Genomic DNA, 23,611 nt, shown 5'->3' with positions numbered 1-23,611 from the left:
TATATATATATATATATATATATATATATATATATATATATATATGTCATCAACACACAACTATGAATTGTGTTACTGTAATACAACTTATCCTGTGAACATCAAAATTAAGATTTATTATGATACAGAAAAAGTATCTGAATACCAGAGGAACTAGACTTTATTTCAATCTTTGCTACTAATTAACCAGATGGCAAGTCTTACCTCTCTGGGGTTCACCATCTCATGGCAAAACAGGAGAATGACTAAGGAAAGTTGTCTCAAACTTGGCAAGACTACTCATTTGGCTGAGTGTGGGGGGCTGTCCTGCTTATAGAAGGATATTCAGAGGCATCCTGGCCTTGCCCCACCTGATGCTATAGCTCTTCCTAGGCCTCCACAGTGTAGACCTTGAAACCAAAAAAAACTCTCCAGATATTCCCACCATCCTCAGTGCAGGTGAAGCAGCGCCACCTAAAGGAGGATCACTGGAAGACAAGACATCCAGGTGCTAACACTCAGAAGTCTACATGCAAAACAGACAATCACTGGAGTGTGTAACTAGTTTTTTAAAGCAAATGAACACTTAGGTGGAATGCATGAGTCATTAGAATTGGAATTTAAAAGCCAGCATTATCTGCACAAATGTTAATATTGAGAAGAAGGAACGTTTCTATAAAGGAGAGACTGAGTTTCAGGGAGAGTGTCTGAAAATCCAGGTGTCAGAGAAACTAGGGTCTACCAGAATCACAGGACATAGTGCAGCACCTCTGGGAGAAGATACTGAAATGACAATGAAGAAAAGTGTGTTGCAAGAGGCTGCAGAGCAGGTTTGGAGAAGGATGAGCTTACTCCTCTTCCTAACATGCCTACATGACCAAAAGGCAGGAACAAAGCTGCCCGGGGGGGCAATTCCTTGTGTTGGAGAGTGTGATTCTTCCCTCCCCTGGAGATGTTAGCAACTGCTTGATGGGGAAGTGCTCTCTACCCACTTCCTTTTCTTTGATAATCTGGCTACATGTCCTCTGCCCTGGTCTCAGATCCTGGGTTGGAATTCCCAGAGACCCATAAAGTGAAGTCACTTCCAGAGTCATTCTGACCTGTCAGGTGTCTATAATGCTATGTCCCTGACTAGATTTAAACCCCTTCAGGGAAGAGACCAAGTCAGACTGGTACCTTGCTCCCTGTAGCCTCGTCCTTGCTTGGAACATGGAAATTGCTCCAGAATTCAATGGACAAAACAGAGATACAGATAGATGGATAATAGTACATGATAAGTGGATGGTCAGTTAGTGGTTGGATGGAAAGAGAAAGATTGATGGGCTACCCAATGTGTTCAGGTGCACACAAATGTGTGCCCAGGAACTGGAGAAACAGTGAGCATCCATGTACTGAGTGCCTATTACGAGTGTATGCACGTTATTTCAATTTCTGAAAAGTCCTCAAAGTTAACTGTAATTCTATGAATTTTCAGAAAAGAAAATTGAGAGTCAGAAATTAAACAATCTCAGCTCTTGGGTTTTCACATCAGAGGTTCCAAGTAAGACACAAGACTTAGTGAAAGTAAAAAAGAAGAAAGAGAAAGCCTTTCACTTTCCATGAGGCTCAGTTAAAGAGAAAGGGGGTGGGGAAAGCACCTTCAGGGGAGAGAGAGGGGAAAGAAACAACGTAGTTTTTTGTGTCCCAGGTTTTACTTGGGTGGGAGGAAGATTGTTAGAAGGTCCCACCCAGGTATTGCCTCTGGGCTCTGGATTGACAGACTACAGTACCTAACAACCAAAGAGCAACTCTTGGTCATCTTGGCCTGACTGACAGGTCTTCATTAAATCTAGCTTTATAGAATTTAAGGTTAGGGGGCTCCAGTCTGAATCATCCTGCTTTTCTCAGCCTGAAAATCTCTGGTCTGTGTTATTTGTGTAGGGTTTTGTTGAAGATGTCTTAGCAGGTAAGCCCTCTGAGCAAACATATCCTTGTCCTTTGTCTTTTGGCCCTCGAATTCATCTGTCTTCCTCCATTTGTAGGAGGAATAGAGCTGAGACCAGGCAAAGGTCCTGATATAGCCATCTTGTTATCAATTGCAGCTCCAATGAGGCAGGGCTGTTGATGAACCATGTTGTTCTGTATTGAGTATTTTCCTAAACTCTGACCCACTGTTCATGCCTAACTCTTGCTTAATAGTCATAGAGGGGACATTCACAAGTAGGGACTAACTATGTGTGAGGAAGCTGTGTGGGACCCCAGCAAGGCATCCACTCTCTTGCTCCCACTTTCTGTGCACCCAGCAAAGCTTCATGGGGACCTTTGTCCCAGGCTTGGCCTGGCCTTTGGAAACCTCACATTCAGAAGCTGGAGAAAGTCACTTAGAAGAAAGAGCATCATAATAGAGCCTTATGTAAGGTAAAACTCACTTCCCTGTGTAACAAGCTCCTTAGTCAACAGCTGGAGAAAGCCCAGTGTAAGGATTTGAATCATTTGAATCATGTGACTCTGTGAACCTTTGTTCTGAGCAACTGAATGCACCTGGCAGCTGGGTGAGTTTCAGTCTCCTTCCCTTGTGCTGACCAAGCCTCCTCCACTTCCCTCCTGATAAAGAACAATGGACTTCCTAACAGACTGAGAGTTGATTCAGTGTTTCTAAAGGAGTTTGTACTTCATAAAGGTTAGATTTTTGTGTCACCTTTTAAAATGTGGATATTTAAAATACTTTGATACCTAAAATTCAATCACAGACAATTTTCCAGAAGTACTTCTAATGGTAAAGACAAATGTATTTTTGTGTTAAACTCAATGACAAAACTTTGCAAGAAGACAGAATGTTTTATCATAGAACTTCAGATTAAATGTAACTGTCTTCCCTTGAAGTCCTCTCATTAGGACTCCTGCTTTCAGTGAGTCTACTGTGATTGTATTCACACTCATGATAGTAAAGTCACCTCAGTTCCAGGAGCCACTTATTTTCATTCTCTGAATCTTCGCTGTGCTCCACCCCCTGAGCAGCCTGAGACACAGCCAGGGCCATTGAAGCTCCTTCACTGGACGCCATCAGTGTGACTAGTACCACTTACAATGGCCATCTGAGCACACACATGCACACACTCCTATGCACACTCCATACACACAACTGAAGTGAAACCTTTTCCAAACATTAATTACCCTTTCTGCACCTGATATTTGCTATTCCTTTCTACTTCATTTACAAAATTAATAGATCTCACAATCCACAGAAGGATTGCTTTGCATATTCTGAAAATCAATAACAGAAATTCAAGCCTAGACTTTGGTTTTGAACAAAGGTGAGTTTGAACTCTGGTTCATCACTTCATATGGGCAAGTTCTTCTAGAAATCACATCATCCCCAACTAAAAAATGATCACATTCTATGAAGTCCCCTGAGGATTAGTTTCTTTTTTTTTTAAGAGAGAGAGAGAGAGAGAGAGAGAGAGAGAATTTTTTTTTAATATTTATTTTTTTAGTTTTCAGCGGACACAACATCTTTGTATGTGGTGCTGATGATCGAACCCAGGCCGCACGCATGCCAGGCGAGCGCGCTACCGCTTGAGCCACATCCTCAGCCCCAGGATTAGTTTGTTTTAGGTTAAACTTGTGATAAATTTGTGGCATTCTGAGAGTGTGGCTGGCATTGAACAAAGGTTACCTTCAAGTGAATGTAGCACCATCCCTTTGCTAGATCACACAAAAAGCTGTAGAGTGTGGCATTCCAAAAAAGAAAGGAATCAGCAACCTCTGCCTATGGGAGGAACTGGGACCTTGTGAGCTACAAGTGAACAAATCCTGAGCCCTCATTTCTACTTTTGATTCAATGCAGCCTAATTGCCAAAGGACTGAACAGTGACTTTGCTCCTCTTGGTCCTTGCTGTTGGTGGCATCCTGATTTCAGAGCCTTCACAAATTCTCAAGGCCTTCACCTGTGTGTTTCTAGACCCTCCTTGTTCTTGTTTCATGTTGTGATTTTTCATGTCCCCTGGTGACTTTGGTGTGACTGGACATTACATTTCACTTCCATAAGACTCAGTTTCATTAACTGAATAGTGAAGACTAAATACAACTGGTCCCAAAGCTGTGTGAATATTAAAAACATGATGTGTCAAATGAGGTTTGTATTGGGGTAGGTCCTTGCAGTTTTCAATACATTTTGGTTCTCTAGTTCTTTCTCTTCCCACTAAAATCTTCTGTCATCCACAGTGACCATGAGCCTGCCAAGAACAGTCACATTTTAACCAATGGGGACATGAGACTGGTTTGTTGCATTATGAGGGTGACTACTGATGGGTAAACCATTGGACCTAGGAGTACATTTGAAGAACTTCTCTGACCCTGCCACAAAGAAGGCAGGTCCTTCTTCAGTATAGCCGGTTCTACCATACATCTTAATGTACCTCTTTTGATATGATGGTCTTGAAACCTTCAATCCCAGTTCACTCTTCTCCTGGAAAAGGCCACTGACTCAGGGAAAATTGCTGGGGAAAAGAAAAAAGTTTTATTGAAAATGTAGCAAATCAAATGCTACTTCCAACAAAGACCATGTTGCATAGGGTTACAATGCAAGGCTTCTACTGGGAGTTGTGAGAATTGCATCACAGAAGCAGGTGCCAGATTAGTTATACATTCCAGTGTACTTAAAAATTTGGGGTGACCTGCTTTTTTGATGCATGAATTGCTGTTGGCACAGGTCACAGGATGTTCTGGGTTCTGTAAATTGAAAGAAAATTTTCTGATTAGAAAGTCTTATGTTCTTCTCTTTTTAGTTACTTTCCCCAGGAATAGCTCATTCTGTATTTTTAGGATACACAGTTTTATTTCCCCCACAGACCAGGTGAGATGAAAAAGCGTCTTTCCCCTGGAGGACACAGGGTGATAACATTCTCTGAAGAACAATTTTTAAATCCCTTAGGTGGCCTCGGTCAGAGTTGTCTTCTACCTGCAAATTTAACCTAAGACTAAGAATGTGTTGCCCAACTGCCGGGTTTCTGTTCTTGCGACTAAAAGGCTCAGGAGTCACTCTAGTTAAACTGGGCTAACTGGGCTGCACGAAATAACCACACAAGAGACACAAATACCTTTTTCTTTGGGGTTGCTGTGAGGGCTCCTCTGACCTTAAGGGTCTGCAGAAAGAGAGAGAGAGGGGGAGCACGCGCTGACCCCTTTTATTGAGGAGAAGCTATTCAAATGAGGCAAGGGGTCAGGTTTCAGGAGGCTGAGTCTATCTTCATGATGTCCACTGTCAGCAGGTTGACTGACACCTGGGTAGGCCACACCCAAGGGCACAGTAAGAGGAGGGGACACACACAAGGCACTTCCATGGAAAATTCTATCCTAAACAGGGCAAGGGGTTATATTACAAAGGAACAGGTGAGCGTAGCTTCACCCATGGGGCTGTAGCAAGACACACCCATTTCTGTGACTGAGCGCCTCAGCACCCAGCTGGGGAGTGTAACTCAGTCACCAGTAAGGTTGGCCTCCCACACCCAACTTTGTGAATCAAAAATTAGTCATTTTTTTTAAAGCCAATTAAGATCAAGTGAAGCTAAAGGGTTTGTTTAGATTTTGCCATAGTGACAGTTTTATTTGCTCACACACATTTAGGAAAACCCAGACACTGCCATCATGGCAGGGAAACCCATTCTTCACTACTTTGATGGACGGGGCAGAATGGAGTCCATCCGATGGCTCTTGGCTGCAGCTGGTGAAGAGGTAAGTTATGGGTTAAGTCATTTTAATTTGGATCTAATATTCACTGTTATTAGATACTTTTCTCACATAAGCTAGGTGATGTTTCTTACTGGTTACCATGTCATGAGTTGTGCTTTAAACAAAACTGCCAATTTTAAGAGATTCACAGACATAACCAAATACATTGTCAGTATTCTCATCAAAGAGGATAAACATTAATGTAAAAAAATATATCACAATTTGTGGAAGTTATCTGGATTTGTGTTTAAACAAACTGTAGAACATAATTTATAAAACTTATAAAAGTTAGAAATATGATCATTGATTGAATATTGATGATAGTAAATTATTATTAATGTTTTTGTTGGGATAACATGTGATAGTTATTTTTAAACATAGTTCCTATATTTTAGAGAAACTAATTGAACTATTTAAGAATGAAACACAGTCTTATGTCCTGAACAATGGGGACACAGCCTGAGAAACCTGGCACTGGGCAATTTTTTTGTGCAAACATTATAGTGTGTACCAACACAAAACCAAAGGGTGTAGCCTACTATATTGTGGGCTATATTGTGTGGCCTGTTGTTGGTAAGTCACACACCTGTATGCCATGAAACTGTACCGAATACTGTAGGCAATTGTAACACAATGATAAGCATCTGTATATTGAACCCAAAAACATGCACAGTAAAAGTATGGTATAAAATATGAAAAACGGGACACCTAATTTCAGTACTCTACCAGGCCTAGAGTTTACAAGGTCTGACAATTCCTCCAAGTGAGTCCATGAGCAGGTATTGAGTCAAAGTGAAGGCCCAGGTCACTACCTAATGCTGTAATTTGGACTTGAAAAGTTCATAAAGGCCCATGTTTTAAAGGTGTGTTCCTAGCCTGAGGCACCATTGGAAGGCAGTGGAATTATTTGGAGGTGGGGCCTAGTGAGAGGAGTTCTATGGCTGAGGGCTTGCTTTTGAGGGGATAATGGGAATGCAGCCCCTGTGTCTCTCTTGATTTCCTGACAGCCAAGATGTGAGCAGTTTGTTCCACCACATGCTGCCTGCCATGATGTTCTGCCTTGCCACTAAGCAACAGGGCCAAATGACCAGGGACCAAAACCTCTGAAACAGTGATAAGCAAAATAACCTGTCCCTCTTAAAAGTTGATTATGTTAGGTATTCCTTAAAATAATGAAAAGCTGATTTAGCACAATGCACATTTTATGAATCTGCACACACAGGCTGCACTCAGTTTATTAAAATGTTTTCCTTCCCAATAATAAATGAACCTCAGTTTACTGTAAAATTTTTATTTGACAGACTTTTAATTTTTTTAACCTTTTGACTCTTTCATAATAACACTTAAAACTCAGACGTATTGTGCAGGTGTATAAAGTATTTTTATTCCTTATTCTCTAAGCTTTTTCCATTTTTAATTTTTATTTAATTTGATTTTAAAAGATTCTTCTGTTACAAGTTAAGAAGCAAACACAGATTCAGAATTAACAATATCATTGTCTTCTACCTCCCCATGGTGTTTCACTGGAAGGTTTTGGGGGCAGTAACAGGCATGGTCCTGTCCCCTTCCATGATCACAGTACCTTATTCTGATCTAGCTACTAAGGACATTTCTGATGCTTCTCCTTTGGAGGCATCACTGTGCAGAAATATGTGCATGGCGGATTGATTGGTTTGCTTTTTTTCATTATATATATTTGCTTGGAAGCAGATAATGTACCATGAAAAGTCCTCTCTATTAATGAAACATAGTCATTCATTTGGAGGTTATGTTTTCAATTTTTTAAAAAAAAATTGTTTTTAATATAGGCTATTCTCAGTGATCACAACTTTTTTTGTTGTTTTGTTTTCACAGTGCTGGGGATTGAACTCAGGGCAGGGTGTAAGATAGGCAAGTGCTCTACCACTAAGCACTATTCTGCAGCCCTCATGTTTTCAATATTTTGGTGGAACTTATGGAGGTCTACAAAAGCTTCTACTAAATGCTTCACTGAGTTTTCTTAGGGATTCTTCCTTTCTTCCCTTTAGTTTTCTATTCCCTAGCCTCTTCTTCAACTATGTATTCACTAATCAATGGGAAATTTTCAGTTTCTTTATAGTCTTATGGCACCATCTTTGTGTACTAGTCAATGATTGACTGAAACTTTGTTATGAGGCACATGACTGTGCATGAAATCTGGGGTGAGATTTCCTTTAAACTATTACCAGAGAAGAAGAGTGGGTGGGCACCTAGATGAAAGTCTGTTGATACCAGCTGATAATTGTTGAAATTGGTGAGGGATAAAGGAGCAACAATATACTCAATTGTTTATTTTTATGCATGTCAGAAAATCCCATAAAAAAGATCTAAATTCTACCATATAAGAAAATGAATGCAATTATACTGAAAATACACACCACAATTGTGAGGTGGGCAGGAGGGAGGAGACAGTAACAAACTGCCTACTAACCATGGAACTCGTCATTCAACATAATTGTGTGGACACCTATAAAGAAACAGGTTTTGTTTTAGGTCTTGGGGACACACAGTGAATTAGACAGATGAGGTCCCTGCCCTCGAGCAGCCCACACATCTGTGATGGATGGGATCAAGCATTATTCAGGTTGTGACCCATGCATTTTTCCTGATAGATGCAATATAAATTTCCAGATAGCCTTGAGCAGACTCTTCCATGTATATGTCCAGTCTCAAAAATCTTACCCCTTCATATCACACATAGACAGGAGTGATTCAAGCTGACAAGAATGCAAGGCTATTGAGTGAACTAATCAGGACTCATTTACCTTTTCTGCTTTTCAGTTTGAAGAGAAATTCCTGAAAACTCGAGAAGACTTGGAAAAGTTAAGAAAAGGTAAGAACAAATATCTTAATGTCTCTTAAGAGGGTTCCTGGTGGAAGATTGAAAAATCAGACAATACTCATGTATTCGTGAGGATGGCAGTGCTGACAAAGGAGAGGTAAGAGAGTGGTTAAAATGTAAGACCTGGCAACTCTCTGGGGACTAAAAAAAAGTGAGGCCTTTGTGAATCCTTGCTAAGGAACAATCTCAGGGCCCCTTGCATGCCCTCTTCTTGCCTTTTTTTATATGCTGAATGCAATTGGCTCCTGACCAGTCGCAGGCTCCCCACATTCTTCTAAAATAGCCCTGAAGATGGGCTAAATGCACAAATATTCAGGGACACACAATGTGTATGGATGGATGGGAAATTAAAACAGCTGTGAGATAGGAGGCTAAAAGTAAAGCAGTTGAATAAGTAAAAGAAGAAACAAAAACTAAAAATAAAGTAGTGGGTTACTTGAAAATTTACCAAGCAATATTTTTTCCCCTTTCCATCTTCAGTCATTTTCACAACTGTTCTACATTGTGAACAGGTCTGACCCACAGACATTTCATTCTGTTTGTTTTCTCTTTCCACAAGATGGGAGTTTGATGTTCCAGCAGGTGCCCATGGTGGAGATCGATGGGATGAAGCTGGTGCATACCAGAGCCATTCTCAACTACATTGCTGCCAAACACAACCTCTATGGGAAGGACATAAAGGAGAGAGCCCTGTATGGTACATTTTTTATTTTAAATCAACAGATAACATGGGAAGGATTTAGGTCCTTCCTTAAGTGGGATAAACCATGGCAGGGGGATCATGAACAGCACCAGGCTGACTCTGGGCATATTGCATAGTTTCTTTAGTATGAATGTGTAGAACACGCATATCCACAGTGATAGAATGTAGATTAGTAGTTTCTGAGATCATTTTGGGAGATTTTTGCTGCGGAGATGCAGTAAGAGTAAGCATGGATTGGATTCAGGGCAGTGTCATGTAGAGAGAATGCGGTTCATGGAGTTTTGCAAATCCTGAGGAAATATGCATTCAGGAAGATGGTGGAATCCTGATTCCATTTGCTTAGCTTTAGAGGTTAAACTCTATGCAATAGCTTGGGACAGGGGAAGGATTTGAGTGTCTAGACTTGAAGGCCTGGGAAGGAAATATCTAAAGCACCTGATTTTCCATTTCCAGAAAGTACAAAACTGACAGGCAGGAACCTAAGCTACCCTCTTCTTCTATAGATGGATCAAGTTGATGAGGGATGGTGGAGTCTGTGTCAAGACACGAGGGTGATGCAAAGCATTTCATGTAAACTTGAAGAAGCCCACTGATGCAGCACTGGTGTTTAGGTCTCCTCCCTCCTTAGCTGGAACTGCTTTATTGAAAACAAAATCTTGTTTGGAACTGTGGAAAGTTCCTCAAAAAGTTAAAGAGTTACCAATAACCCAGCAATTTCAGTACTGGGAATATACCCAAGAGGAATAAAATACATCCTGAGTGGTATTTGTACACAAATGTTCATAGCTCATTATTCATAATCCCATCAAGTGGAAATAAACTAAACATGCAGTGGATGAATGGATGAAGGAAGGTTCTCTGGTCATACTGGAATAGTATTTGTTGTGCAAAGAGATGAATTACTAATGCATGTGGCAACATGGATGGACCTTGACAACATTATGTCACATAGAAGAAATCAGACTTAGGAGGCCACATATTGTATGGTTTATCTAGCATGAATGTGCAGAACACTCATATGCACAGGGACGGAAAGTAGATTAATGGTTTTGGTGCTGGTAGGAGAGGTGGTATACATGTTTTCATAAACCATCCAGCATGGTAAAAATGTTGTGGAACTGGAAAGTGTTAGTATTTGCAGAATTCTGTGAGTGTACTAAAAAATTCACTGAATAGTAGACTTTAACTGAGTGACAATTATGATGTGCACATTTGTCAATAAAACTGCTTTTGAAAAAGAATTTTGGAAAGCCTGTTTGAAGCAAAAGAAATGAGGCTCTCCTATACTATACACATACTATAACTATATAAAGAATTGCACCAAATCTTGGGTGGGGGCCTCAAGAAATGAAATCATGATCAGCATTGGCAACAGTACATGGAAAAGGTTAGGGAACATGATTTATGAGAAATAATTGGGAGCACGTGATTTCTAACATTGAACATGGAAATGATCCTGTGCTGTATGATAGGAAGAGCGAGGGAGAGGGACTTGTCTGAGAGGCTGGGCTAGGGACTCTGTCTTCAGTTTACCTATGCAAAGAGAACATAGCCTATATGTACTACCAGTGTTTACAGACACCAAGTTCTCTAAAGACCTTAATTTGTGATGTCCCAGTATACTCTTTGGAATCGTATGTGGTCAGGTGTATAACAAAAATTTAGACATGTTTTCCCTGTAGGTTGCTCTAAGAAATAAATGTTAATCTATAAATAAAACCCAGAAGATTGTAACTGGATTTTGAAGGGAACCTACTGGAAGTGAATTATTTTGCTATTGTGTGATGCGCTCTATTTTCTTGGATTTCTTTCTTTAAATTGATTTTTTAAAAAAACAAATGATGGTGGAATGCATTACAATTCTTATTTCTTGTATACAGCACAATTTTTCATATCTCTGGTTGTATATAAAATATGTTGACACCAATTTGTGTCTTCATACATGTACTTTGGGTAATGATGTCCATCACATTCCACCATCCTTGTTAATCCCCTGCCCCCTTCCTTTCCCTCCCTCCCCTCTTCCCTATCTAGAATTCATCTATTCCTCCCATGCTCCCCCTCCCTACTCCACTATGAGTCAGCCTCCTTATATCAGAGAAAACATTCAGCATTTGCTTTTTGGGGATTGGGTAACTTCACTTGGCATTATCTTCTCCAACGCCATCCATTTACCTGCAAATGCCATGATTTTAATCTCTTTTATTGCTGAGTAAAATTCCATTTTGTATATATGCCACATTTTTTAATCCATTCATCCACTGAAGGGCATCTAAGTTGGTTCCACAGTTTAGCTATTGTGAAACGTGCTGTTATAAACATAGATGTGGCTGTGTCCCTGTAGTATGCTGTTTTTAAGTCTTTGGGGTATGAACCAAGGGGAGGGATAGCTGGGTCAAATGGTGGTTCCATTCCCAGTTTTCTGTTTTCTTGGATTTCAAAACTATAAAATCTGGGACAGAAGGCATTTGACAGAGTACTTTTTTTTTGCTTTCAGAATTGATATGTATTCAGAAGGTGTGGCAGATTTGAATGAAATGATTATTTATTACCCATCCTTTGCACCTGGAGACAAAGATGGAAGACTTACCGAAATCAAAGAGAAAGCGAGAAACCGTTATTTTCCTGCCTTTGAGAACGTAAGTGGAAGCTGTTTTACCTTCAGGACACTTTCTAAACTGAAGGCTGATGGGAGGAAGCTAGGGCAGCCTAGAGCCCTTCTCAACTATGCTGTCACCAAATACAACCTCTATGGGAAGGACATAAGGAAAAGAACACTGTTTCATGTATTCTTACATCAACATGGGAAGGATTTAGGCTATAGCTTGAGTGAGAAGGACCAGGGTAGGGGTCAGAATCAGGCTGGCACAAACACTAGCTTTCTCTTTATCTGGGAAAGGCTTGCCTATTGATGGGACAGTCCAGTGGAAATAAGGGAAGAGTCACATAGAGCAGAATGTAGCACAGCGATAGCGTTTAGAGGGTGTCTCAGAGTTTCAAGAGCATTTTAGTCCTAACAGGTTATCTTAGCACTTAGGACTGCTATGTGAACAATGCCATAGACTGGAAGGTTAAACATTATACATATATTTCTCATAGTTCTGGAGGCTCAGAAATTACAGATCAAGGACCTGATGGATTGGTGTCAAGCAAGCCTTGCTTCTTGTTCCATGAATGGCTGACTTTGGGCTGTGTTCTCCTATGACAGATGGGTCTAAGGTCTCATTATATGTGCAGTAGTGCCATTCCTGAGAACTCTTCCCACAGGACCTAATTATGTCCTAAAGGCCCCACCTAACAGCATTGGGATCACAACTTATGAGTTTGGGAGACTCAGATATTCTTTCCATAACAGAAGCAGGAGAAAAACAGTTATCTGGGATTCCTTGAACATTGACCTTCACTTTCAGAGGGCCTTCTTGCATACTGATTTAGTACTCTGGCACTCAGGCATTGTGTGAAGATAGACAATGAGAAAGGATTGCACTAGTGATACCAAGTTGAAAGTTTTAATTACTGGGAATCAAACTAGAATGCTCTATGTACAGAATTCATAGTACAGAATTAGCCCTTGGGCAGTGGGGAGTTTTGAATACACTGGAGGTAAAACTAAAAGAGTGCTCTAAATTATAGCATAAATTTGATGTTGTGTTTTGTACTTGTACCAAGCAATTGTTCACACTTCTCTATGTATACTTAATCTGATAGGGTGGTGACAAAATATTTTGTTTAATTAGTTGGGCCATGTGGTTTTTCTTTATGCTTCCTCATTTCAGTATTGCTGAGATGTTTAAACAAATTTCACATATTACTCCAAAATTTCTTTTGTGAAAATGTTAATACATTCATAGAAATTAAAAGAAAGTTTAAAGAACCCATAAATACACACCTCTGAGATAGCAGAATTTACATCTTATGATGTCCACATTATCATGTGCCCATCTCTCCACTCCTGTCTTGCTGGTCAAACCTATTACTTTTCCCATGCATTTCATACTAAGATGCCGATGTCAGTGCAGTTCACACCTAGATAATGCAGCATGCAGATTGCAACATAGTGCTCAAAGCCAATGTCACAAAACATATAGTGATTGAAGTTTGTTTTAGATCCTACAGACATAACCAGCAAATTAAGAAACCAGACAAGAGGAAAAACAGAGATACTGAATTGATATACTCATAGGTGCTTATTAAAGTGGAGACACTGGGGCTGGGAGTTGTAACTCAGTGGAAGTCCATTTGACTAGCATGTATGAGGCACTGGGATGGATTCTCAGAACCACATATGAATATATACAAAATAAAAGTCCATCAACAACTAAAAAATTATATTTTTTAAAAAAAGTGGAGACTGGAGAGAAAAAGAGAGCAGAGGAGAAAGGAACATCCTGAAATGACCTGCTATGCCATTTAGAGTGTAGGGCTCATGGAAAGGCAGCACAGCAGATGTCACGCCCTTGGCATGTGTGGAAGACATAGGTCATGGTAAAGTGGTGTGAACAATGCAAGAATATATGAAGGAGAATGAAAGGATCATGCTGGATTTCACAGAGGAGGGAGCAGAGCCCCACTTCTGACTCTCCCTTGTGAGTCAGGGACCTGAAGAAAGATCTGCAGCTCCACATTGCCCAGGAGGCAGCAGTTGGGGAGAGTTGAGCTCAGAGGTTCTGGGACAAGCTGGGGCTCAGTCTGGTTATGTGTGTTCTTGACCTGACTCCTCCCATTCTGCAGGTGTTAAAGAGCCATGGGCAAGACTACCTGGTTGGCAACAGGCTGAGCAAGGCTGACGTTCACCTCACTGAACTTCTCTACCACACAGAAGAGCTGGACTCCACTATTCTGGCCAACTTCCCTCTACTGAAGGTGCTCTCTCTCAATTCCTCATAGAGGCCCACACCTCCCATCATGAATCTAACATCTAAACACTGGGGCTGGTGGTGTTCTGACTTCTGTCCATCTCTAGGCTTCACCCTCCCTTCCCTGGACTCCAGAAAGGTCTTCTAGGCTCTGGTTCTGTGGAATGAAAAGAATCTTTCTATGCAAGAACATTTAAGGTGGATGCTACTCTAAGAAGCATCATAAGTGAAACCAAGGACCCGGCCTTCTCTTCTCAGCCCCTATTCCATTTGGGTTCTAACCATGACTTCCTTGGGAATCCCCTCCTCCCATGTATGCCCTTGTCTTTCCATGTTGAACAAGTCTCCTTCCATCTGTTTTCCTTCCTCCCCGTCATGTTCCCAGTCTCAGACATTATATTTCACTCTGCAAACCCCCACCCTCAACAATCCCATCTTTATCTCTCAGTGTGATAATTTGTATTAACTGCCACCTGGATTTGCTGGTCTATTTCTATCATCGTTTCTAACTCAGTTTTCCCGCATCTTCTTTTCACTCTGTTTGAGTGATTCTTTTATCCACATGTGACAGGCACATGTCACATATTTTTTCTTATATCATATAGTAGCAATGAATCTACAGGATTAAAGTGTAAGGCAGATGAGAAGAATGCTAGAATGGAAAACAGTTTTAAAGAGAAGTTGGGGAAATTGTTATTGAGCTTTATTTTCTAGCTCTTATTATTATTATTATTTTTTCTCATTTGTTGTGTTTCCCAGACAGCATGCTGTGCTGGTGGAGGGATTCAGACTTCCTGGTTGTGTTAATGGGTGTTGGTTTGGGCTCCACTCTGAGGCTTGTTCTTCTGCATTGCAGGCCCTAAGAACCAGAGTCAGCAACCTTCCCACAGTGAAGAAGTTTCTGCAGCCTGGCAGCCAGAGGAAGCCCTTTGATGATGAAAATCGTGTGGAAGCAGTAAAGAAGATTTTCAGTTAAATGAGACAGACTTGGAGATATAGCACATACAATACTGGGCTTTATCCAAAAGATGATCTTGATTACTATGAGGCTAACAAAGTTTTCCAAAATTTAAGTTAGAAATAAGGTATGCAGACTTCTTTGCAATGCAGTCTATTTGGTTTTAGTGAGGTTTATAACCATGATCACTTCCTGGATATCTCTTTAAATTTGAATAGAATGAGAAAGTTTCTTAGGCTTGATCTATTAAGAAAAATTGTCTTATATCATCTGTCATGAACTATCTCAAAGAAAATTAATAGAAATTTTCATCTGACACTCTGCTTAGGCAAAAATATTTTTCTTGTTTTGTGTTTTGCTACCTTTCTCACCAAAACACATAAAAACAAATGTATAAAGAACCATTTTCTTTCAACTTTTCCCCTGTTAGTTATTCAACGTATATTTATCCAGCATGAAATATTCTGTGTTCTTGGAGCCAGATAATCAATGATGAAAAAAAAAAAAAAAACCTGATACATTCTGTACACTCATGGCAATGGATCTAGTGAGAGAAACAAACAAAAAAACAGATAAACTAACCTAAAATCATGCACAGCATGCGTATCACGTTCCTAAGGCTGCCACAAGAAATTCCTACATCCTGCTATGGTTTAAAATAACGGAAATTCATTCCCTACAGTTCTGGAGCTAAGTTTGAAATCAAGGTATGAGCCATGCCATGGTCTCTCTGAAGGCTTTATGGAAAGCTCCTTCTTAGCCTCTCCCTAGTATCTGACAGGTGCTGGCCATTCTGGGAGTTTTTCAGTTTTTTGTCACAACACTCTAATCTCCTCTTTCCTGGTCAAAGGACAATCTCCCTGTATGTGTTGTCTGTCCAAATTGCCCTCTTCTTATGAGGATACCACCATTTGGATGAAGAGCCACCCTATTCCAGGGTGACCTCACCTGTATTATTTCTGCAGAAACCCTTTTTGCAGATGAGGTCACACTGACAGGTAGTCAAGGGTAGGACTTAAACATAGGCCTCTCAGAGGACAGATTTTCTCCTACAACACCATGCTCAGAAGAGTTAATGTTGGGAGGGCACCATCAGTAGACATCTGCTGGGATCTGTGGGTGAGATAGGTTTCTCAAGGAGGGGAGTCATATCTGAGGTGAGATGAGCAGGAGGGACAATCAGTGAGGGGGGTGGCACCAGCACTGGGCAGCAGGGGTAGAATCCAGGCAGAGGTCAGCACAATCAGTGGCCAAGGAGAGGCCAAGCACCAAGTATCTGAGGAAAGAGAACACAGCTGCTCTCAGGGGAGCATTAAAGCTTAAGACAGGGAAGAGTGACCCTGAGGGGACATCAGGGAACAGAGCTCAGAGTTTGGAGTAAAGACTTTGGAGACCATAGAAACAAGTTAGATTTTTGTCTCGAGCAAAACAAAAAGTCTTACAGTAAACCCACACACCTTATCTTGCCCAAATGACATAAAATCACATTTAAAAACTATTCTTTAAAGTAACTCAGAAAAATAACATTTTCCCCCACTTGGAGTCTCTTATGCATATTGAAAGATAAGTTTAGGCACATTAAATTTTTAACAGGTTTATTTCAGGACACAGAATTTCATGTATCTGGCATTAACAAACCAGAATGATTAGGCCACCACCCAGATGGATGTGAGAAGAAAATTATAAGGTAATAAAGGAAACAAATAAGGAAAATATTAGTTTGTTTAAAATGGAAAGTCACTGGTTAGATGTCAGCGAGCAGTTTCTTATCAGATGAGGTTTAGTTAATACTTCCTGAGCACAAGAATCTCCTGTTGAGTTGGGTTTCAGTTTACATATATAAGACTTAGGGACTTGGAACTCTCTCATCCTAGTGACCTCTGAATTAACTATTCTAAACACCACATTATATCGGGTAGCCTGGGAGCTTACTCCATTCAAGGAATCAAGTAGCTCAGAAACAATACCTGAAATCTGAATGGTCTTCTGCTGCCATCTGCACACACTGCCCCTGCTGTCCCCACCATTTTTCTACCCGAGCAGCAGCATTCACATGCCCTACAGGAAGGGAAGGAAGAGGAGGTCTCCTTCAGGTCTGGAATCTCAAAATATAGATTGAGATAATTAGTCATATGTCCTCTGTCAAGCCAAGGGATCTAAGGAGTTGAATTTTCTGGCTTAGTTCCAGCTAGCCATTTTCATAGTGTTAGCTTCCCCTCAGATGGTTGTGGTAGGGCAGTGGGTGACCTGGGACTCATTTTTTGTTTTAATGTCTATTCAATGTTAGGTCAACTGAGCCCAACCAAGATGTTCCTTCCTAGACAGCCTCCTAAAGGGTTTCCAATTTACCTGCTTCCTATCACCTGGAGACTCCTTAGAAAATTAAGCGGGGTTGGGGGTGGGGAGGTTCTATTAAAAGCCCTTTCAACAGTATACTCTCAATCTGCTTTGAGAACAGAAAAACGTTATTTTGCATTGTGATATACATGAGACTTTGGGGATCTGAGGCAAATTTTTTTCATCTTAAATCTGGAATGTCCATCAAAAGACTACATTTGAAGGACTGTTCTTCAGTCTGGCACTATTGAAAGTGAAAATCTTTAAGAGGGGCATTTTTACCTGCCTGGATGTTAGACTTTGAAGAGGATTGTTGGAAGCTGGTCTCTTCCCCTCCCTCCACCCTGCCTTAGCTCTTTTTTTTATTCCTGGACAACATGATTTGAGCAGTTTTCCTCTGACACATGTTCTTGCCATCCATGATATACTGGCCCACCACAGGAACAAAAACAAAAGAGCCAAATGAACCCTGAGTGAAAGGCCTGAACTGTGAACCAAAATAAAACTTTCCTCTTTGAAGATGATTATCTCAGGTCTTTTGTTATGGAAAGGGAAGCTGACTAACATGCTCTAGAACAAAGATTTTTAAACTCATCAAATCCAGAACTCCTCAGCTTATGACATATACTTAGAATTTCTTTTTATCCTGGAGTGAATTTCCTAAGATTTACCTCATTGCTCTTGGTGCTAGGAATACAAGCTTGAGGAATGCATAGTAAACCATAACGAAAAAAACTTTGCATAAAAGGAATTACAAATCAATATGTCACATTGGGCCAAGGAGGGTCCCTGCAAGAAGCCAAAGAACCACTCCAAAAGAGTGGCTGAAGCCAGACATGGTGGTACTCACCAGTAATCCCGGCACTTAGGAGGCTAAAGAAAGAGGGTTACAAGTTCGAGTTCACAATGAGCAACTTCATGAGACCATGTCTCAAAATAAAAAGTTAAAAATTAGTTGGGTATAGCTTTGTGAAAGAGCAACCCTGGGTTCAGTTCTCAGTAAAAGAAGAAAAAATAGAAGAGCAGAGAGGCACTGAAGAAAGTTGAATGAAATACCTATTTATAAATATAAGTGTAGGATTAAGATTCCTCAAGTGGGGATTGGAGAACTCTGAAGCTGGCAACAGTAAGAAGATTCTACCACCCCATCCCTCAATGAGAAGTGCAGAAATGACAAGGTCCTAGTATAGGGACCTAGGAACACACTGAGAATCACACCTCCAAGATGGGCCACCTCCCAGAGCCTGATGGCCTTCAGAGAGGAAGGTACCACTGTCAAACTAAACAGCCCAGGATGCAGGGACAGTTTATGAAATCACAATATGACTCAAAATTGGACAATGACTAATGACCGATTTGTTCCACAGCTTTATCCATCTTTATCTGACACATCATTTATATTAGTTAGAAAATAAGAAGAAATATATTTTTAATTTAAGATACACATGTAGACTTATATATTGTCTGACACATCATTTATATTAGTTAGAAAATAAGAAGAAATATATTTTTAATTAAGATACACATGCGGACTTATATATGGTCTTTATCATAACAAATGTTAAATATTTTTAGTGTTTCTCCTGGTAGTCTGTGATATAAAAATGTAAAGAAATCAACATTTGCTTTTTTTTTAATATTTACTTTTTAGTTGGACACAATATCATCTTTATTTTATTTATTTATTTTTATGTGGTGCTGAGTTTGGAACACAGGGCTTCACACATACTAGGTGAGCGCTCTACCGCTGAGCCACAACCCCAGCCCAACATTTGGTTTTTAGTCCACCATTTTCAAAGAGAGGCTGTATGTGTGTATATTTGAGGCAAATGTGGATGTCAACTTATCTGACTGAACTAGGGGGATTAGTTCAAGATGGGAGGAATTGTGTATGTCCAGTTTTCCAAAATATTCTTGAAGAACACGTGTATTAGCAGTGTTCTATTAGAGCTACTTAGATGGGGCAGGATGAATCAGCACAATTTTAATCTTTGTAGACTTTGATACCTTAGGGCCTTTCAAGTATCTCACACAATCTTTTTTTACCTTTCCTCTAAACTCCATAGTTGTTTGACTCTACCTGTCCTTGGGAACCTTCAGTACAGTTGCAATGGTCTAAGTCAACAAACCAACAAAGGATAACTAATAGAAAATTGTTCAGACTTTAATCGCAGAAATTGGTAGACTCCTCTCAAGGACTATGTTTCTACTAAATGATCTCTGCCTGATTTCATTTCTTATTTTACTTCATATTTATTGATCACCCATTGTGTTCCCCAAATTGCTTTAGGCATGCGGGCTACCATAAAAACACAAATCCTGACTGAATGAGAGAAAGAAGCTAACATGTGATGATCCAGGCTAAGACAACCCCAGCCAGAAGGAAGATGAAGGCAGGGAACTTGGTCAGGAACAAGTTTAGTGTGTTTCAGGCCAGAAGGAAGGAAGGAAGGAAGAACAGTGTTATAGAGTCCTGGGGAGGAAGCAATGAAAGATGAGGTCAGAGAGGTGGGCATGAGTGTGCTAGCCATCTATTGCTTCAGAGGTTGCCACCAAGTTTAGTGGATTAAAACAACAAGCATTTATTATGCTCACAGTTTTTTAAAATATTTTTTTTAATTGTAGATGGACAGAATACCTTTATTATTTATTCTTTTATTTTTATGTGGTGCTAAGGATGGAACCCAGATCCTCACACATGCTAGGCAAACACTCTGCCGCTGAGCCACAACCTCAGCCCTATGCTCACAATTTGTGAATGAAAGTCAGGAATCTGGGAGCAACTTAGTGGGGGATTCAGCATCAGGATGTCTCAGGAGGCTGCAGTCACTTAACCTTCAGGTACTGTCGTCACCTGAAGGATTAATTGTTGGTGGTCCAATTCAGACATGGCCCCCTCACTCAGTACCTCCCTGAAAGGTGGCAACAGATCTCAGTTCCTTGATATGTCTGCTCTTCTTTAGGGCTGTTGACTGTCCTTGTGACACTAATGTCACAAGAGAGAGCAAGACAGAAACTAAAGGTCTCTGGAACCTAACATTGGAGGCCAAACTCTGGAGGGTGGTGACAGACGGAGGAGATGGCCTGTGGGGAGCGCAGTAGGGGAGGAGAAAGGAAGCTGAGTGGGACCAGTCAAGGAGGCTAAGGAGGATGCGACAGTGGAGTCCGGGGTACTCAGGACAGACAGCATGGCCTCAAGAATCCAAGAGAGCAGTGTGAGCACTGAAAAGAGAAGATTGAATTGGGAACTTGGACACTGGTGATCTGGACAGGTCAGCTGCAGTGGAGTTGAAGGGACAGAGGTGGCCTGACTAGAGTGGGTGGAGGAGAAGTGAGAAGAGGAAATGGAGACAGTGGCTACAGAAAACCTTTCCCAGAAGTTCTGCTCCCAAAGAGGGCAGAGATATGGGACAGTGGGCTCTCTCTGCGATGTGGACGGGGGGAGGTTAAAAGGCTGGGCTCAGTTTCTTCTGTGGAAAGTCTCCTGAGAACTGTGGAGGCTGTGTACCTAGGACTGCAGTCCTTCCAGCCCCAGGGAGGTCACTCTGTGCTGGACAGTGCGCCCTCTGGTGCTCAGTCATGGAGTGACAGTTACAAGGACTTGCAGTGGCCTGGGCAATGAGTTTTATGCAAGATAGAGATCACTTTCTTACCAAATTTAAATTTGTGTTGGAATACACTACCAAAAAGCAACTAAAAATTGCATCAGCAAAGGCTGAGGTGGAAAGTCCTCCTGACCTGCCCTTAACACATTCTGGTGTCTTCCACCTCCTCTTCTCATTCCTCCTTCTCTTCCCCTTCCTCCCTTGGCTCCTCTTTGCTTCCTTTTCCACTGTCCATTTCCTTCAGTCTGTACTGATGCAGCTCCAAGCTCAGGAACCACAAGGACTGCTGTGATAACCTGGGAGAGAGGCGTGGAGCGGCTTCTCCCTCAGAGTCTGCAGAGGGGGACAAAATTGCTGTCACCTTTATTTCAGATATCTGACCTCTAGAATATATGAGAAAATTTTTTGTACAGTTTAGGCCATGCAGGTTGTGAGAATTTGTTACAATGTCCACAGGAAACTGTTAAAAGAAAACCTGAGACCATTTACATTGAACAGTTATTTCCAGAAACAGAAGAGATCCAGACCCTGGCAGCAGCCTATAACAAGATGAGCAGAATGCCCTCCGCCATGTACACGTTTTATTTATAAACAGAGAAAATGAAGTGACGTACAGAAACAAACCAATTGGCTGCAGTTGGCCTTTGCCTTATGAGGTACCATGCAATGGTGAATTTGCCTCATATGGACTTGATCTAATTAGTTGGAAGCCTGTGATTGTCTGATGCCTAACTGCTGTGATTGACCGAGACTCAGATCCTTGGTTGAATCTGACAAGAATTAGAGGACTTGCTAGCAATACTTATTTAAAATTCTAGAAAATTGAAAATAATGTATTGTGACAAAAAATATATCAGTAATATAGCACGGTGCAGGATGAATTGATTTCAAAATGTTATGAGGAGGGCTGGGGATTTGGCTTAGTGGTAAAGCAATTGCCTAGTGTGTGGGACACTGGGTTCTGTTCTCAGCACCACATATAAAAACAAATAAATGAGTCAAGGTCCATTAACAACTACAAAAAAAATTTTTTAAAAGGCATGTGGACTTGAATATGTTCACGTCTTGATTGTGGTAATGAGTTCATGGGTGTAATCCAATTGTACTCTTACATTATGTGCACTTTATTGTAAGTCAATTATATTCCCAAATCTGTCAATAAAAATAACAAAGGCAAATGAAAAACTGCAGATTTAAAATGTATACAGTTATTCTACAATATATTCCTTTGCTTTCCATCCTGCTTTGGCTACCTCTGTCTTCTCTGACATGTTTTCTTTTACTTACAGACAGGGTTATCTCTGTACTGTCCTAACCCTCTCTTCCCATTCCACATTCATCCCCACTCCTCAGAATAAACTCAAAAACACTGCAAAACAAATCAGAAAAAAACAATCTCCATCTCTGGTCGGTTTTTCCTTTGGCTATTTTCTTCTCTAATTTTAGTTCCAAAATTCAAATAGTCTATACTCCTTTCTCTGTCTGAATATTGAACTTTCATTTTTTAACCACTGAACTATGGGTTAGTCAGCTCTTCCTTGCTATGACCAAGGTACCTGACAAAAAGAGAGAAAGAAAGGATTTATTTTGGCTCATGGTATCAGAGGATTCAGTCCATGTTCTGGGCGTGAGGTGAGGCAGAACCTCACAGTGGAAGGGAAAGGCGTAGGAAAGCTGCTCATCCCACAGCAGCTGAGGAGCAGAGAGGGTGAAAGGAACTGAGAGAAGATAAACCCTTCCAGGCACACCACTGGTGACCTGCTTCCTCTGCCTAGGTCCCATTTCCCAGTCAGTAGTCCATGCAGCCATGGATGGAATAATCCCCAGAGCTTTCATGGTTCAATGATTTCCCCAAAGTCCACCTCTGAACACAGGAGACTTAGGGATATTCCAAATCCAAACCACAAGAAATCATTGCCAAGCTAGTTCTGTTAATTTAGTTCAAAGTGACCTCTTCACTGTAAACCCAAGCCCGTCTCCCTTCCCATTATCAACTTTCTTCCAGAGCCTGCCATCCTCTGTCATTTCAGGGCTCATGTCTCCCTGTGGCCATCTTCTTATTTAGTGAGTCATCTACCTTCTTTGTCAACTTGGGCCCTTCCACACTAATCCAGCAATCCTGCCTCATTTCACAAGGTCAGAACCTGCACAAAATAAATAACAAGTTCCCAACCACAGCCCTCCCCTCCCCAGAGCACAGCCTTGTGAAGAAAGCTGTGAGGAGTTTCCTGAGTCTGACACCAGGCAGCAGAGGCACCACTGGGCAGGGCAGCTTGGGTCACCCTCCAGGATGGCACCCCCAGTGTTCCCCTCTGGTGATGCTCCTTTCCTTCTTCTCTTAGATTCTCTCCCAGTACATCTCTGCCAGTCTGTGTCAGTGTCTCTTCCCTCATGACACCTTCACTGGTCAACTCTACCCACCCTGGACCTCCCAGCAAGGTGCCCTTCCAGAAGTGGTGCTCCTTCCCATTCTGTTTCCCTGTCTTCCAGTGATCCTTTTGTCAGGTTACCACTGGGAAGCTATTGTAGAGGGAGGGGAACTTCATGGAGAAACACCTCCCACACTGCAGGAGGGAGGCTATTGTGCACTGTAGGGGCAGCCTG

The 23,611-nt window shown here is 41.1% G+C and overlaps 1 protein-coding gene across 2 annotated transcripts in view; it reads left to right on the top strand.

Annotated features, from left to right (window-relative positions):
• LOC107143997 (glutathione S-transferase alpha-3-like) overlaps positions 1-17,924 on the top strand; it is a 26,766-nt gene extending 8,842 nt beyond the window's left edge. For both annotated transcript variants that reach the window (XM_048805471.1, XM_015487855.2), the window contains 6 exons: positions 5,584-5,691; positions 8,488-8,539; positions 9,108-9,240; positions 11,749-11,890; positions 13,983-14,114; positions 14,964-17,924. In XM_048805471.1, the coding sequence (XP_048661428.1) occupies positions 5,605-5,691; positions 8,488-8,539; positions 9,108-9,240; positions 11,749-11,890; positions 13,983-14,114; positions 14,964-15,083 (666 nt within the window). In that variant the 5' untranslated portion in view covers positions 5,584-5,604 and the 3' untranslated portion in view covers positions 15,084-17,924. The remainder of the gene's footprint in view (positions 1-5,583; positions 5,692-8,487; positions 8,540-9,107; positions 9,241-11,748; positions 11,891-13,982; positions 14,115-14,963) is intronic.
• The last annotated feature ends 5,687 nt before the right edge of the window (positions 17,925-23,611 follow it).

Source organism: Marmota marmota, unplaced genomic scaffold (assembly GCF_001458135.2).
Source record: "Marmota marmota marmota unplaced genomic scaffold, marMar, whole genome shotgun sequence".
In the NCBI taxonomy this organism is placed as follows: Eukaryota; Metazoa; Chordata; class Mammalia; order Rodentia; family Sciuridae; genus Marmota; species Marmota marmota.
Note: the sequence above shows the minus strand (reverse complement) of the source record. Positions and strands in the feature narration are given on the sequence as shown.